We start from the raw sequence: 13,223 nt of genomic DNA, 5'->3' as shown, positions 1-13,223 counted from the left end.
TCTCCACCTTCCTGGCGCATCCACCCCGGAATCCTCGGAAGAAGCGGCGATCGCGCTTGCCCTTACACACACTAATGCTCGGTACGTCCTTTCCGACTCAAAAACCGCACTCCTAAATTTTGCACGAGGACGAGTCCACGAGACCGCCTTCCGCATTCTCAGCTCGCCCTCCGCAAACCCGCCCCGCCAGGTGGAACTGATCTGGGTGCCTGCGCACTCTGGGAACCCCGGCAACGAAGCCGCCAATGACCACGCCCGAGGTCTCATCAACCGGGCGGCGGCGGATTCGGAGTCGAGCTCTTCCCGGGAGCGCATGCACTCTTTCAGCGAGCTGACCCAGGCATATCGCGCCGAACGTCAGCTATACCCCCCGCCCCACCAATCCCTTGGCAACTATCACCAAATACTATGGCGCCGCCTCCAGACCCGCACCCTTCCCTCCCCCTATTTCCTCTCCCGCATCCGCCCGGGAGCATACACCCCCTCGTGTGCTCAATGCACTCACCCCCATGCTACGCTTACCCACATTCTCCTTGAATGCCCGGCGGACCCTCCCCCGCGGGGCCCGGAGCTCCTGACTACATGGGAGGAATGGGAGACCCTTCTGCGCTCGACGGACCCGGCCAGGCAGAAGATCGCCACTGACCGGGCCGCCCACGTCATGGAACTCCATGAACTCACAAACATATAGCGCAGTGGGGTCGTGCGGGGACCCTGGGACCTACGTGCCCGAACCTCTTGGTCAATAAAGTTGTTTCTCTCTCTCTCTCTCCAAGCGTGCGCGCAGCGTATAGTTACAACGGTCGAGGCGACCTCTCCAAGCAAACAGTGGGGAGTCGCCGTTTTGCAGCGCTCTCGGGCACAACGGGGGAGCGTCTCCGTGGGACGTTCCCCGTCGACGCGGAGTTCCGAGTGGATCACAGTTGCCGCCGGAAGAGACACGTGGTGCGCCGAATCGCGGAAGCACGCGCCACCGGAACCTTCAGCGGTGGTCGCGTGTATCTAAGGCCGAACCGTATTATACTAGCGGATAAAGCGCGCGACCCTGCACCGGATTATGGCTTCGGGATAGCGGATCAATGGTCGGCTAATGTGGCTTCCCGACGCGCGGGAATTATACGTCACGCGTCGACGTCACGTGGCGCGCGTCTGCATCGCCGACGTGTCAGTTTGGAGAGGACGGAAGCGCAGGAGAGCGCTTGCCTGGGACAGGGGAGAGCGGATTAATCCTGCGACCGACATTGCGAAAGGCCCGGAGATTAATGGCGGTGGCACGTGTCGAAGTCCGCGCGGATATTTGCGGCGTATAGGCGCGATATTGGGACCACAGGAAAGGCGGTTTGTCGACACGTGGGGGTCGTGTTTGTGGCGCGCGCATATAAGTTAGCGGATAACGAAAACCGAAGAACGGTCGACGGTATAAAGAGGAGGTGGGAGGCGATACACCCTAACCCCCCTCATTTCGTGGGAAAAATAGATCAGCCAAAATTTACTCGGTTCAATACAGAGGACCTAGGTCTCACGAAAGTACGACCCCCGTGTCGTACGGGGAAGCACTGATGGAAGTTGCGCGGTTTCTGCAATTAGTGCCCCAAAGTGAAGATGATCCGCGGAATGCCTTGCTTGACGAAGCGTCACAAAAATAAAAATCACTCGGTCATTTGTTCATGGTCTTATCCTGTCCAGCGTTTTTTATCACCTGCTGCCAAACGGAATATTTGCAGTTTTTTGCAATACTCTAACAGGAAGCCAGCGACGCAGTTGCGATTTCTTTCTGACCACTTGATGCTTAATGTAGCTGTATATTCTAAACTGAACACATGTAACTCGTATTTATTGACATACCATATGCGACTGCCGAGAAATAAATCATGCCCTTTCGGGAGTTTCTAAAGAATACATTTCATCATTCGTAGCAGGCTTCTGAGAGAAATAAGAGCAGGCTGTACTTTTTGGGGCTCCCGTTTCAATGCTTATTCAGTGTTTGTCTTGTTAGGTTGCCGGTTTGCATGAGATTATGGAAGGAGGACTTTAAGAAACCAAAAGGTACAGCGTCGAGAAATTGAATAGGGATATTGTAAGTGTTTTTCTGAGACCGTACCCCGTAGACAACCACACATTAGGAGACCAGTGCTGATGAATTCTTGGGAAAATTGCGTTCATCGCATCCCAGTGCTTCCGTATAGCCTTTGTTCCTACACCTTATACCTGTATTGGTCCAGGGAAAGTACTGATGATGAATACGATGATGCCTTACAATGGCGCATATCCACAATGGAACACTGGCCAGGAAATCGGCGGTAGAACGGCAAGAAAAAGCTAAAATTACTCACAGTATTATTCCTTTGCATGATTAGTTAGCTCAGAATAGAATAATGGGGAGAACGTATTATTTATCAGCGATCCTGTTATGGAGAAAAACAGCTGGAATTCAAAGGGTTACATAAAAAGGAATCAAATGGAATACGGAGTTTGCGCGACAATTATAGAGAAAGAAACAAACAGCCATTGCACTCTGTGAAAGTGGTTGACCACTGAAGCTGTTTAGCACACGACACGGAGGGGACACACAATTTTGAGCAAAGCTACGCACGCTCAAATATTGTCTTGATCGGTGGTCATTATTTCAATGGTAACTGCAATCACATTCTTTGGTAATGTCAAATCGATGCACGCACGCCGCTGGGTGGTCGGTTGGGCCGGATCACTGTGGCATCGCAAGGGATATGTCTGCAAGACGGAACTCATACAACGCCCCCTTTCGTTACTGACAGATCCACATTGAAATCACCGACAACAATAACAGCAGTGTCATCGAAGATAATTCACGCAAAGGGAGCAGCCATGAGCCTTGCTGGGCTATGAGTCGTCGCATTTTTTGCTTGCTTACGGGGCTATGAACCATTGCTCACGGCTGTATGAACCACTGATGATGAAAGTTTTCGACATGCTGTTCTGTATGTTGTATGCGTGATTAGAAAGCATTTAAGCACTTTTCGCTTTACTTCGCCGACTGCTTGTAGCCTCTGCCTTACAGGGCTATGAGCGATTGCATTTTTTGCTTCTTACAGGAGTATGAATGCTTACGGGGTATGGGCCACTAATGATGATGATAGTTGTAGTTCACGAAGAACACGAATGCACAGAACCCTAGACATTCTACAGCTTCGCTGTAGAAAAGAGCTAAGGTAAAATTAGCGCAGTCTTCTTTTTGAGTTACGAACAAAATCACACATGATTAGGCAAACACACCAGGGGGCTAAAGTCTAGACTAGAGTGGACATAGATGTGGACCCTTGTGGTTTACATGCACATACGGACTATGGGAGATTGACTAAGAAACGTGTTTTCAAAGTAAAATAAGAAATAGGAAATATAAGAATTAAGAAAACATAATTTCAGAATAGATGGATCATAATTATAAAGCCTAGATAGGGGGGACTGGTCTTGTGCAAGTGTAGTGTTGAGGGAGAAAAAAATAACAAAAACGAGACCATTCTAAATCAGTTTGGTTGAAAGAACAGGAAACATTAAATTCTGCGTTTCAAGGTTCATTCTCACTCATCTTACAATAATATTCTGAAACGCAGCGCCAGACTACCCGTCGCTGTGTCTAAGAGTAAACTTCGAACGGCTAAATCTAATCCCAAAAGGAGGAAGTAGGTTTCTGTGGTTCGTTTTCTTAAAGCGAGAAGTGGTCGACAAGAAATGAAATCTTTCCGCAGAATTCATCCCACAACGAATATCGACGTTAATGCGATCAGCATTCAATGTAGCGACGCGGTGTGTTGCCAACACCGAAATGTGTGTGACGCCAGGCTGCTTTCTCATGCTTCTGATGGTGATGGCGGTTTATCGGCATGACGGTCGAAGCGGGGTGGTGACAAATAGTCACCAATCCTGCTTGAGGTAACACGGTAATCGCTAGATATTGAACGGTCTACCACTGCATCTATGTTTTCTTAATTATTTCTTGCTTCCTGAAAACCTCTATATCTACATTTTATAGTTAACTATGACTTTAACGGATACGGACCTATCAATTTCATCCCTGCTTGAATTCCACCCTGCTTGGACCATGTGACGCACACACCCAGTGCTCGGATTTGGTATCATGGAAGTTCACTGGAGAGTGGCACATACCCCGGGTCCCATACCCAGCGAACCAAGTGGGTGTCGTAGAGGTTCATTGAAAGGCAGTGCATACCCAGTGCCACAAGCCCAGTCACCTAAACTGGCCTGACGGTTGGTTTACAACCCTGTTCGCTCGGCACACCAACCCGATGTGCTGAGCGAAGCCTGGTGAGACTGTGAACTATGCTGTGATCCAAGTTGGCGGGAAAGTTTTAGCGACGCATATACTGTGGTACAAAAGTTACAAACAGAAATATGGTGCTTCAGAAAGGCTTGGCCAGCGTTTCGAAATAGGGACTTATTTTCGTCAAAGGCAGGTCGAAGATAGGCATCCCTATCGAAACGTTGGTCAAGCCTTTCTGAAGCACTTTATCCCTGTTTAACATGGGGAAGGCGGGAGAATGGAAGTTCAAGACGATGAGCAAAACGAGAACAAGGTAAAAGCGGGAGCCAACTTTTCGACAAGTCGACTTGTCTTTCTTGAGGCCTTCAAAAACAAGTCCACTTGTGGAAACGTTCGCGGCCGCTTTTACCTTGTTTTCGTTTTTGTCATCGTCTTATCCCTGTTTGTAACTTTTATACCACAGTGTGCCAGTCCATAAGTCGGCGCCCTGCTTTATTTTATAGACAGAGATAGACAGAAAATGGGATGCCTATAGAGATTGACAGACAGTCAGACGCTGGAAAGTGCGTGAAGTAGCTTAAGAATACTAATCGTATCTCCAACTTTTTTATGGTCTCACCTACCTTACAAAAAAAAAGAAGAAGAAGAACAGAAAACAAGCAAATTGGGTAGAGTGGCAGATCAGCTTCGTGTAAATGAACATTCGAGTAAGAACATCGTTTCCCGCCGAGCGAGTTGAAAAGACAACGAATTAGAACGTCCTCTTTGTTCTGAATATAACCACTTTCTTCACTCACCCGATTCCTGGTCAATTCCCCCTAGAGGGTATGAGCCCCGCTTGGAGGCAAACCAGTCAATCAACTTATTGGGCGCGTGAAGTGACTCACTCGTGCAAGAAGAAGAAACTGAGGATGCCCCGAGGTCGACTTGGTTTGGGCGACCCGTTCTTTGAATGGCTACCCGTGGTAGGCGTCGTGGCGCTGTTCGTTTGGACGTACTACGCCTACGTGACCGTACTCTGCGGCAGACTGGTCGAAGACGACGTGCTCCGCTTGTTGCTGGTGGTCGCCTTCCATGCGCTCTTCCTGCTTTGCGTCTGGTCTTTCGTCCACACGACGTTCGCCGGTGAGCTCTCCTTTGCGACGAAGCTGTTAATGCGTCTAGAAACGCCTGAAAATGTTCGTTAGATGCCAATTCTTAGTTTAGCGAACGACTACACCACTCACTTAGTTTACATACTTCGAGAAAATACAGGGAGTGTTAGTCGCGATACGCAGGCGAAGTTCGAAATGTGTGCGCCAATTAGGGGCAATGAAAAATTCCGAAACACTCAATGCCGGTGCGTTTAGAAGCATTATAAGAAACGCTTCAAATGTTTTACCGCTTACCTTGGAGGACCAAGAATGGCAAACGCTTCATGTTTACAGGGAATGGGAACGAATATGCGCGTTACAAGTGCTACACGTTTGAAGTGCGCAGGTTAGTTTTGTGCTTTCAATGTATTTACTGACCACTCGTCTTCCGCCGATTTTTATGCGTTACACGTGCCATGTAGATCTCTTCTTCTGGTCTCCTCAGTAAACTATGCGAGGTACATTGCTTATAGTTGGTTGGATATGCAGAATGTAGTGAGTGACGAATGATAAATATTTATTATATTTAGGTTAAGTACAGCCTTTGTAGAAAGTTATCCAATCAAGCGGTTCAGAGTCATTATGCCGTTATCCACAATGTTTTCAAGATTAGACTACTGTACGAGACACCAGCTTCCAAGTTAGTAAAAATAGGGTATATGTGGAGTTTACTAGTAAAAATAGGGTATATGTGGAGTTTAACGAGTGATGGAACTTCCACGTTCCTGTCTTAATAAGAAGTGGCGCAAAATATTTACTTCACCATTGGTTTCTTTCTTTTTCCATATTGCAATGCGTCATACGAGACTCGTAGAGGCGTTCTCCGGTGTACTTAGTGAACTAAACGATTGACGAAAACAGGGCGTACATTATGGATAATAAAAACACAGTTTGAGATGTGTACATTTATTGTGTTTTTTTTAAATACATATGGAAGTGTTCCGAAGCGCTGTCAGTTTTTTTACGACCCACGCACAGTGTAACCCGCTGCCCTGACATATAACACTAATGCCACTACTATCATATTTAGCGAAAATGGGAGGAGCGCTATGGCAAATGTGTGTGCTAAGTTAAATTGAAGTGCATGAAATATAGTCTTCCTCAAATATGACTTTGTGAAGGGCTCAAAAGCAATATACCTCCATATCACGCTGTTTCCAGTGCCCGGATCAAAGTTAGGTAAGGTTTATATTTTGCAAAAATAAGCGGCACGTTATGGGTTATATGTAAGCAAACTTAAAGGTGCGTGCATGAACTAATGGCGAACTACATAATTACGAATTACAACCACTCCGGTGCGTCATCAGTGTTCGGAGCAGTGCAAAATTTAGCTCGCTGCCCTGGCATAACTGTAAGTACTACCAATATCAAGTTTAGCGCAGGCATAGAAGAAACGCTGAGGCAAATTTTCGGGCAAAGTTCATTGCCTGTGAGTGAAATACAACCCTTTAAAAAAAACTTTTTTTTACTGCTCGAAAGCGTTATATCGTCATGTCGCTCTATGTATCTCGGTGTTGCGAGGGAGCTTACACAAGTGTTACGTTTCTTCCAAATAAGGGACGTGGTATTGATTATGTGTAACTAAAATTAAAGGTGTCTTGGTTAATTACGGCCAGTGCAATAAAGTACTTATGTAACTGTTTTGGAATGTTATGAGTTAGTTTTACGAGTTGTGCCAAACTTTGCCCGCTGTACTGGCCGAACCATACATGTCACCGAGATCAAGTATAGCGTAAACGTGGGGAACGCTTTGAAAGACTGGTGTGCGCGAAGTTATAGGCATGTGGAATTTACTAAGCCGACTATGCATTCAACATTGCGCACCATTTTTTTCATAGCGTTCTTCCCACTTACGGTAAAATTTATCTCAGTGACATGTGTGGTTATGCCAGGACAGCGCATATGGATGAAAAAAAGCTTTTGTGAAACATTCCTGTAGCAACTCCTTCAAACCCGTATGTAACTACGCTACGCTGTTTTTTTTTTTCAACGCACCAAAGGAACTCTGCGTTATACCAAGTTTGTATTCAGTAGAAATAGAAGCAAATACTAGTGTAATGTGTGGTTAATTTTTAACGTTTCTGGTATAATTTAAAGCGTTACAAATAATTATTTAACTCTCGTTTCATTTCATACATTATAATGCGTTTTTTGTGAGTTTCCCACGGTGTCCGTGGTGAACGAAATGAGGCGCCTTGTTTATGTTTGGTAAAATCATGGACTGGGTAATGGTATTACGAGTATGCGATATTCAAACTGCACAAGTTGATGGTGGCCTTCCCAGTAAATTGCTTATGCAAGTGCTCTTGAGCCTTAAGTGTATGGGCTACGAGTCGCTGAGGACTTAGCCCGTTGCTCTGACATAATTACCAATGCTACTAAGGGCAAATTTAGATTAAAGGGTGGAAACATTGTGGAAAAACCGTATGAAGGTAAGTTCGTGTGGCTAAAATAGAACTTTTGCAAGAAAAATTTCTGGACAATTGTTCACAAGTATCATACCACGGTTATCAGGTCTGCTTCTTATTGTCCCGAGATAACTCTACGTTACGTGTGATCTATATTTGGTAGAAATGGAGGTCATGTTATTCCAACGTGATGCGAACTGTTCACCTTCCTGGCGTGTTTAGAAGCGTGGCAAGTAGTTACTAAATCCTCCTTTTTTACTTATTTCATATGAGTCATGGGAGGTTTGTAGTGGGTTTCCTCGACACATTCGGAGAACGAAAGAGGGCCCCTCCGTGTATGTATTATTTAAAGTAGGTTCAGATTATTGCTAATACCTTGGCGAAGTTCTAAATTCGCGGACTAATTACGGCCTTAGCGGTAAGTCTAAGGAAAGAAATTATGGGGTTTTACGTGTCGGAACGATGATCTGATTTTCACGCACACCGTATTGGGGGACGCCGGATAAATATTGTCCACGGGGTTCTTTAACATGCACCTAAATCTAAGTAGTTGGCTTCTTTTTTTGCATTTAAAATTCATTGAAATACAGCCCCGTGGTAAACTACCTGTGCAAGTGGTCCGAAGCGTTATAACCATGTTTTTCATTAACAACGCAGAATTTGCGCCGCTGCCCTGGGAGAATTATGAACGCAACTGAGATCACATTTACTGAAGAAATAAATGGTCAGGGGAGCGGGTCAGTAAGGCCATAGTTCGCGAGATGTGTGTGTGTGTACTAATTATTGTATTTGTAAAATTTATTTTTCAATTGTTCTAACGCGTTATATGCAGGCGAGATTTCTATCGGGCCACACATACAGGCAGCATGTTCAGCTATATGGGATTTAATTACGGGCGACTGAAAAGCTTAAAGCACCTGCTCGAAATAAACAGCTTCGTCGGAAATTGGGCTGTGCTTGTGCAAGGTCGCACCAGTCTGCTGTCATTTTTCTTAGCCGTCTGTAGCCGGCGACAACCTAATAATACAGTGGCATATGCGTACCGCCATGCCAATCGATCAAAATTCACAAAGTTTGATCCAGTGGCAGCGGTACCGCTGTATATTTGTATAGTTATGCCAGCCTATTACGTTCGGGCACTTTCAAGAACATTGTGTCCCTGGTTTTAGACTAAAACCTGAACGTCATGGCAACTTGAACAGGCGGAACTCTGATACAAAGTCTCACCAACAGGATATATTTCAGCTAGAAACGACGACATTTTATTTTCCGATTAGCGAATAGCATTTAGATTAGCACAGTAAAAGCACTTGGAGCAGACTCCAAATGGCGTGGCTTTTTTACAGAGGTGAAGAGCAGGTACACTGCGGTTTTTTTTTTGTAGTAAATTTATAGGCTCTCACTAAGTATTGTTCGCAAGGATGCAAAAGCAAGAGCTGTGATGTCTTGTATTTCACCCAAAGTTTTCATCCACGGTTGAAGCATCAAGGTGTATTGCAGTATTATATCTCCGATAAAAGCAGTTTTCCTTGTTGTCATCGTAAGTTATAAACAGCGCTTACACGAGCTCGAATCTCTTAGGCATAGACCTTAAACATCTGTCTGCCTTAAGGGGAGGCGTCTGAGCACGTGATGACCGCTTTTAGGGCCGCTGGCCAATCGCGATATTAGACAACCGAAGGCAACCGGTCACGGGCGAACGCCATTCACGAAAGATCTCTTTGCATTTGCGCCCCTGGTTATTCATGCTTCGCTGGAAATTGCAAACCTTTCCGGGCTATAGCCGCAGTCATAATAGCATTCATCATTATTATTTACGCGTAAACATCATTATTTACGCGTCACCCAATGTCATTCGATGTCTGCGAATCAAGAAAATTTATTCCCATTCCCTAATCGTCTGTCAATTTTACCATGCGCTTTCCTTTTACTGTCACAGATTATGTTGCTCCAATAGATCACCGCTTATGTAGTCTGCGTTTTACGTGCTCTGCCCAACCCTTGTCGACCACACGTTCTCGCTGTCAGCTCTATTTGATGTATTGTGACGCCCTATAACTTAACGAACCCAGGAGTAAGGGCCTACTTGGGCTGCCAAACCTCTTCCCAGTATTTTTTTTTGCCATTTCTGCCTTTTCGAAACTAGTGGTATCTCTTTCCCATCCTACGTGACACTTAAGTTCCACGTGTTCTTCATGAATTACGCATCACATCTCGTCCGAGGCAAGCACTGACTTGCCTGCAAAAAAGTTGATCGGCGTGCCTTCGTGCATATTCTCGTTTCTTTCGCACAGACCCTTGCTTGTGGCATAGTGCACACTTACGTAGCCAAATATATCAAGCGCGTCTTTGTTTTTTGTACAGACAGCAGAAATATCCAAGAAAATCAATTGTTAGTTCTCAGCCTAGGGCTCATATTTCTTTTCTGAAAACTTTCGGGCGCCCTTAAATTTTGCGACAAGTTCCAATCGCCAAATTTGAGACAGAAAAAGCTCGCGAGTGCTCTGGTGCTTTATAGTATATGGGTGCACACCAACCGTTTGCTGTCATTAACAAAGCTTTGCTTCACCTGCACCTATAGATCACCGGCTTTTGGAGCTTTCATTATCATAGCGTAATCTTTCAAGTTCATACAGTAATACTACATGTTACTCGCTGCTGAAATTAATATGCTAATTTGGTAAATGATATTTAAGGCGTTTAGGCTGCATAAACCAGCTCTCACATACAGTGGAAGTACCTAGTATCTGTCTGCTAACTGTCCTTAGATTAAAGTTATGTGGTGTTAGGTGTCGACACCGCGATCTCATTATGAGGCACGCCGTAGTGGGGGAACTACGAAAATTTGGACCCCGTGAGGTTCATTAAAGTGCACCTAAATCTAAGTACAAGGGTGTTTTCGCATATCCATCGAAATGCGACCGCCATAGCCGGGAATCGATCCCGCGACCACGTGCGTAGCGGCCCAGCACCAAAGCCACTAAGCAACTACGGCGGGTCTGACTTCATTGTGATGGATAATGGCCGATGCCCTGGTCATACTTCTGCTTCGAAGTTACCACGTTGCTGCGCTGCTGGACCATGCCATCAGCTTCCACCACCACAGCCGTACAAATTGTTGGTTAACCTCCAAAGTAGAGCTGGTAAAACGCAACGCGACATACAAAAAAGAGAAAAAGAAACGAGAAATTAGTGGCTAAAGAAACAAACAATTATGGTCTATTCGGGTGAGGTACGTGAAAGATTACTTATTTTATAATGATCGATAATTACACTATACAGCAAAAATTCGGGACACTGGCACAGGTCGCAGTGCCGGATCTTCCTTAATTACATTCAGAATGCGCCACCGCTCGAGAAAGTCCCCAAAAAACTTTCGCTCTAAATATCATCACATCTTTCAGTATCCACTGGACGCTGTCCCAACAAATAGAGAAAATTTATTTATTCGAAAGCAATAAATGCCCTATTACGTTAAAGTCCCTCGGCGTAGTCGGCCTGAACGACAGATGGTAGCAAAAATGGCCGAAGGCGCAGAGTTTGTTGAAGTTTCGTTGGGCTCCTTTGTCTTTCTTTTTTTTTTACGGGCAAGCGTATTTAGACCTCCGACAGTGAAGTCGGCTATGCGATGTTTGAAGCCCCGAAGGCAGTCTCTGCGCCGGCGGAGGAAAGCGCCTGAAGGTGGTACTCCGGCACCAACTGCGTATTGCGCGGTCACGCAGGCCGTATCTTCAAAGTGATCTGCGTAGGGATGCGAGTAAGTGCACCGAGTGTTCATACCAGTGTGCGTTTAATCTTTGCGTTTCCTCTCCGCTCAGTTTGCTTCCAAACGACTGACACCACGAAGTTCACTTCGCTCGGTGCTGCTGCCTCGCTTCCTCACGCCAGCGTTTTGATGGCGAGTGTCCTATTCTGGCGGCGGCTGCCCGTGGCGCGGCCGCGCGAGCCCTGTCTCAGTGTTGCCGACTATCAGTGTTGCCGACTGTCTACTCATCTGTCATAGAAGCCAACAAATAAAGACACCAAATACAACATAGGGAAAGTTACTTGTATTTACTAATTGAATTAAAGAAATGATAAATTAGTGGCAATGAAAGTGGATGAAAAAACAACTTGCTGCAGGTGGGGAACGATCCCACGTCTTCGCATTACACGTGCGATGCTCTAACCAATTGAACTACCGCGGCGCCGTTTCTTTCCCCTTTCTTCTCGTTCTTACATAATTGAAAATTTGCCCGATGCTGGGCATAGTGGAATCCATCATCCATCATCATGGTGGATTATGGTAGTGGGTGGCATGCTGGGTGACGGGTGGTATGCTGGGTGCTGGGTGACGGGTGGCATGGTGGGTGCTGGGTGACATGGTGGGTGACGGGTGGCACGGTGGGTGCTGGGCGGCATGGTGGTTGCTGGGCACGGCGGGTGCTGGGTGGCATGGTGGGTGATGGGTGGCACGGTGGGCACTGGGTTGGATATCATTGTGGGCACAGGACGTCAAAGGCAATTTGTGTGACGAATTGAAGGAGCAGCCATTCCTATTCGGAAGCTCATGACGGGCTATCTTTATGTGTTGTTGAGTCTTGTGAAGTGTACAGTCTGTATATACATGTTGCCAAGATGCGGCTATTTTCATGCCAAAAAGAATCAATCTGTAAAGCACCATACTACGTAGCATATAATCACACTTTATTGAAAAAGCATCACTGGACTTGCACTGTATTTACTTTTCTACTCGCTTGCCCTGGCGTCCTGCTTGTGTAAAAGAAAGCTCCAATGGTGCTTTCGCAGGGAAGCAAGGTGGTTCTCCGGATGTGGTGCAGGGCATCATTGGATGGTCACTTCTATATTTCTCCAGGCAGTCTAAAAGGAGAGTGCAATAAATATATAAGTAAATTGTTTTTCCAATGATTTCTAGCAATAAGTGAATGAAGAAAATCTGCTCTAATCACTTCAAAAAAAGTTTCAGATAACAAAATGCAGCAAATGTCACACACAAAACATGCTACCCAGGGCGCAAGCCAGCCCAGGTTTATTTGCAGTGAGAATGCATACACATGCATCACATTGTTTTGCAGATTTACATGGAATTTTTGTATGTTTTTTGCCAAAGCCACGTCTCTTCTCATATGGAGGTTGGCTTAACTGCAAAATTTAGACACATGGGAGCTGTACTCAAAGCCTTATGGGGTGGATATTTGGCTTTTGATTCTGCATAATTTGTCTGCTCTTCGACCACCCAAATTCCTGTCAAATTCGGAGAGCCACAATTTGGCTACACTGTCTCTAACGCATGCAGGAGAGCTGCAAGGTGCAAGCTGTCTGGTTTGTCCATTCTATCATTTGTTAGCTGTACTTGTTGCTCGTGCAGTTGGTGAGGAAGTCGTAACTTTAGCATTTGCCATATAGGCATAAAAGATTTCATGT

General features: G+C 45.7%; 1 protein-coding gene across 2 annotated transcripts in view; it reads left to right on the top strand.

The window, feature by feature from the left end:
* The first annotated feature begins 5,136 nt into the window (after positions 1-5,136).
* LOC139060460 (palmitoyltransferase ZDHHC2-like) overlaps positions 5,137-13,223 on the top strand; it is a 65,629-nt gene continuing 57,542 nt past the window's right edge. For both annotated transcript variants that reach the window (XM_070539594.1, XM_070539595.1), the window contains exon 1: positions 5,137-5,383. In XM_070539594.1, the coding sequence (XP_070395695.1) occupies positions 5,170-5,383 (214 nt within the window). In that variant the 5' untranslated portion in view covers positions 5,137-5,169. The remainder of the gene's footprint in view (positions 5,384-13,223) is intronic.

This window comes from Dermacentor albipictus, chromosome 5, assembly GCF_038994185.2.
Source record: "Dermacentor albipictus isolate Rhodes 1998 colony chromosome 5, USDA_Dalb.pri_finalv2, whole genome shotgun sequence".
NCBI classification, from domain to species: Eukaryota; Metazoa; Arthropoda; class Arachnida; order Ixodida; family Ixodidae; genus Dermacentor; species Dermacentor albipictus.
Note: the sequence above shows the minus strand (reverse complement) of the source record. Positions and strands in the feature narration are given on the sequence as shown.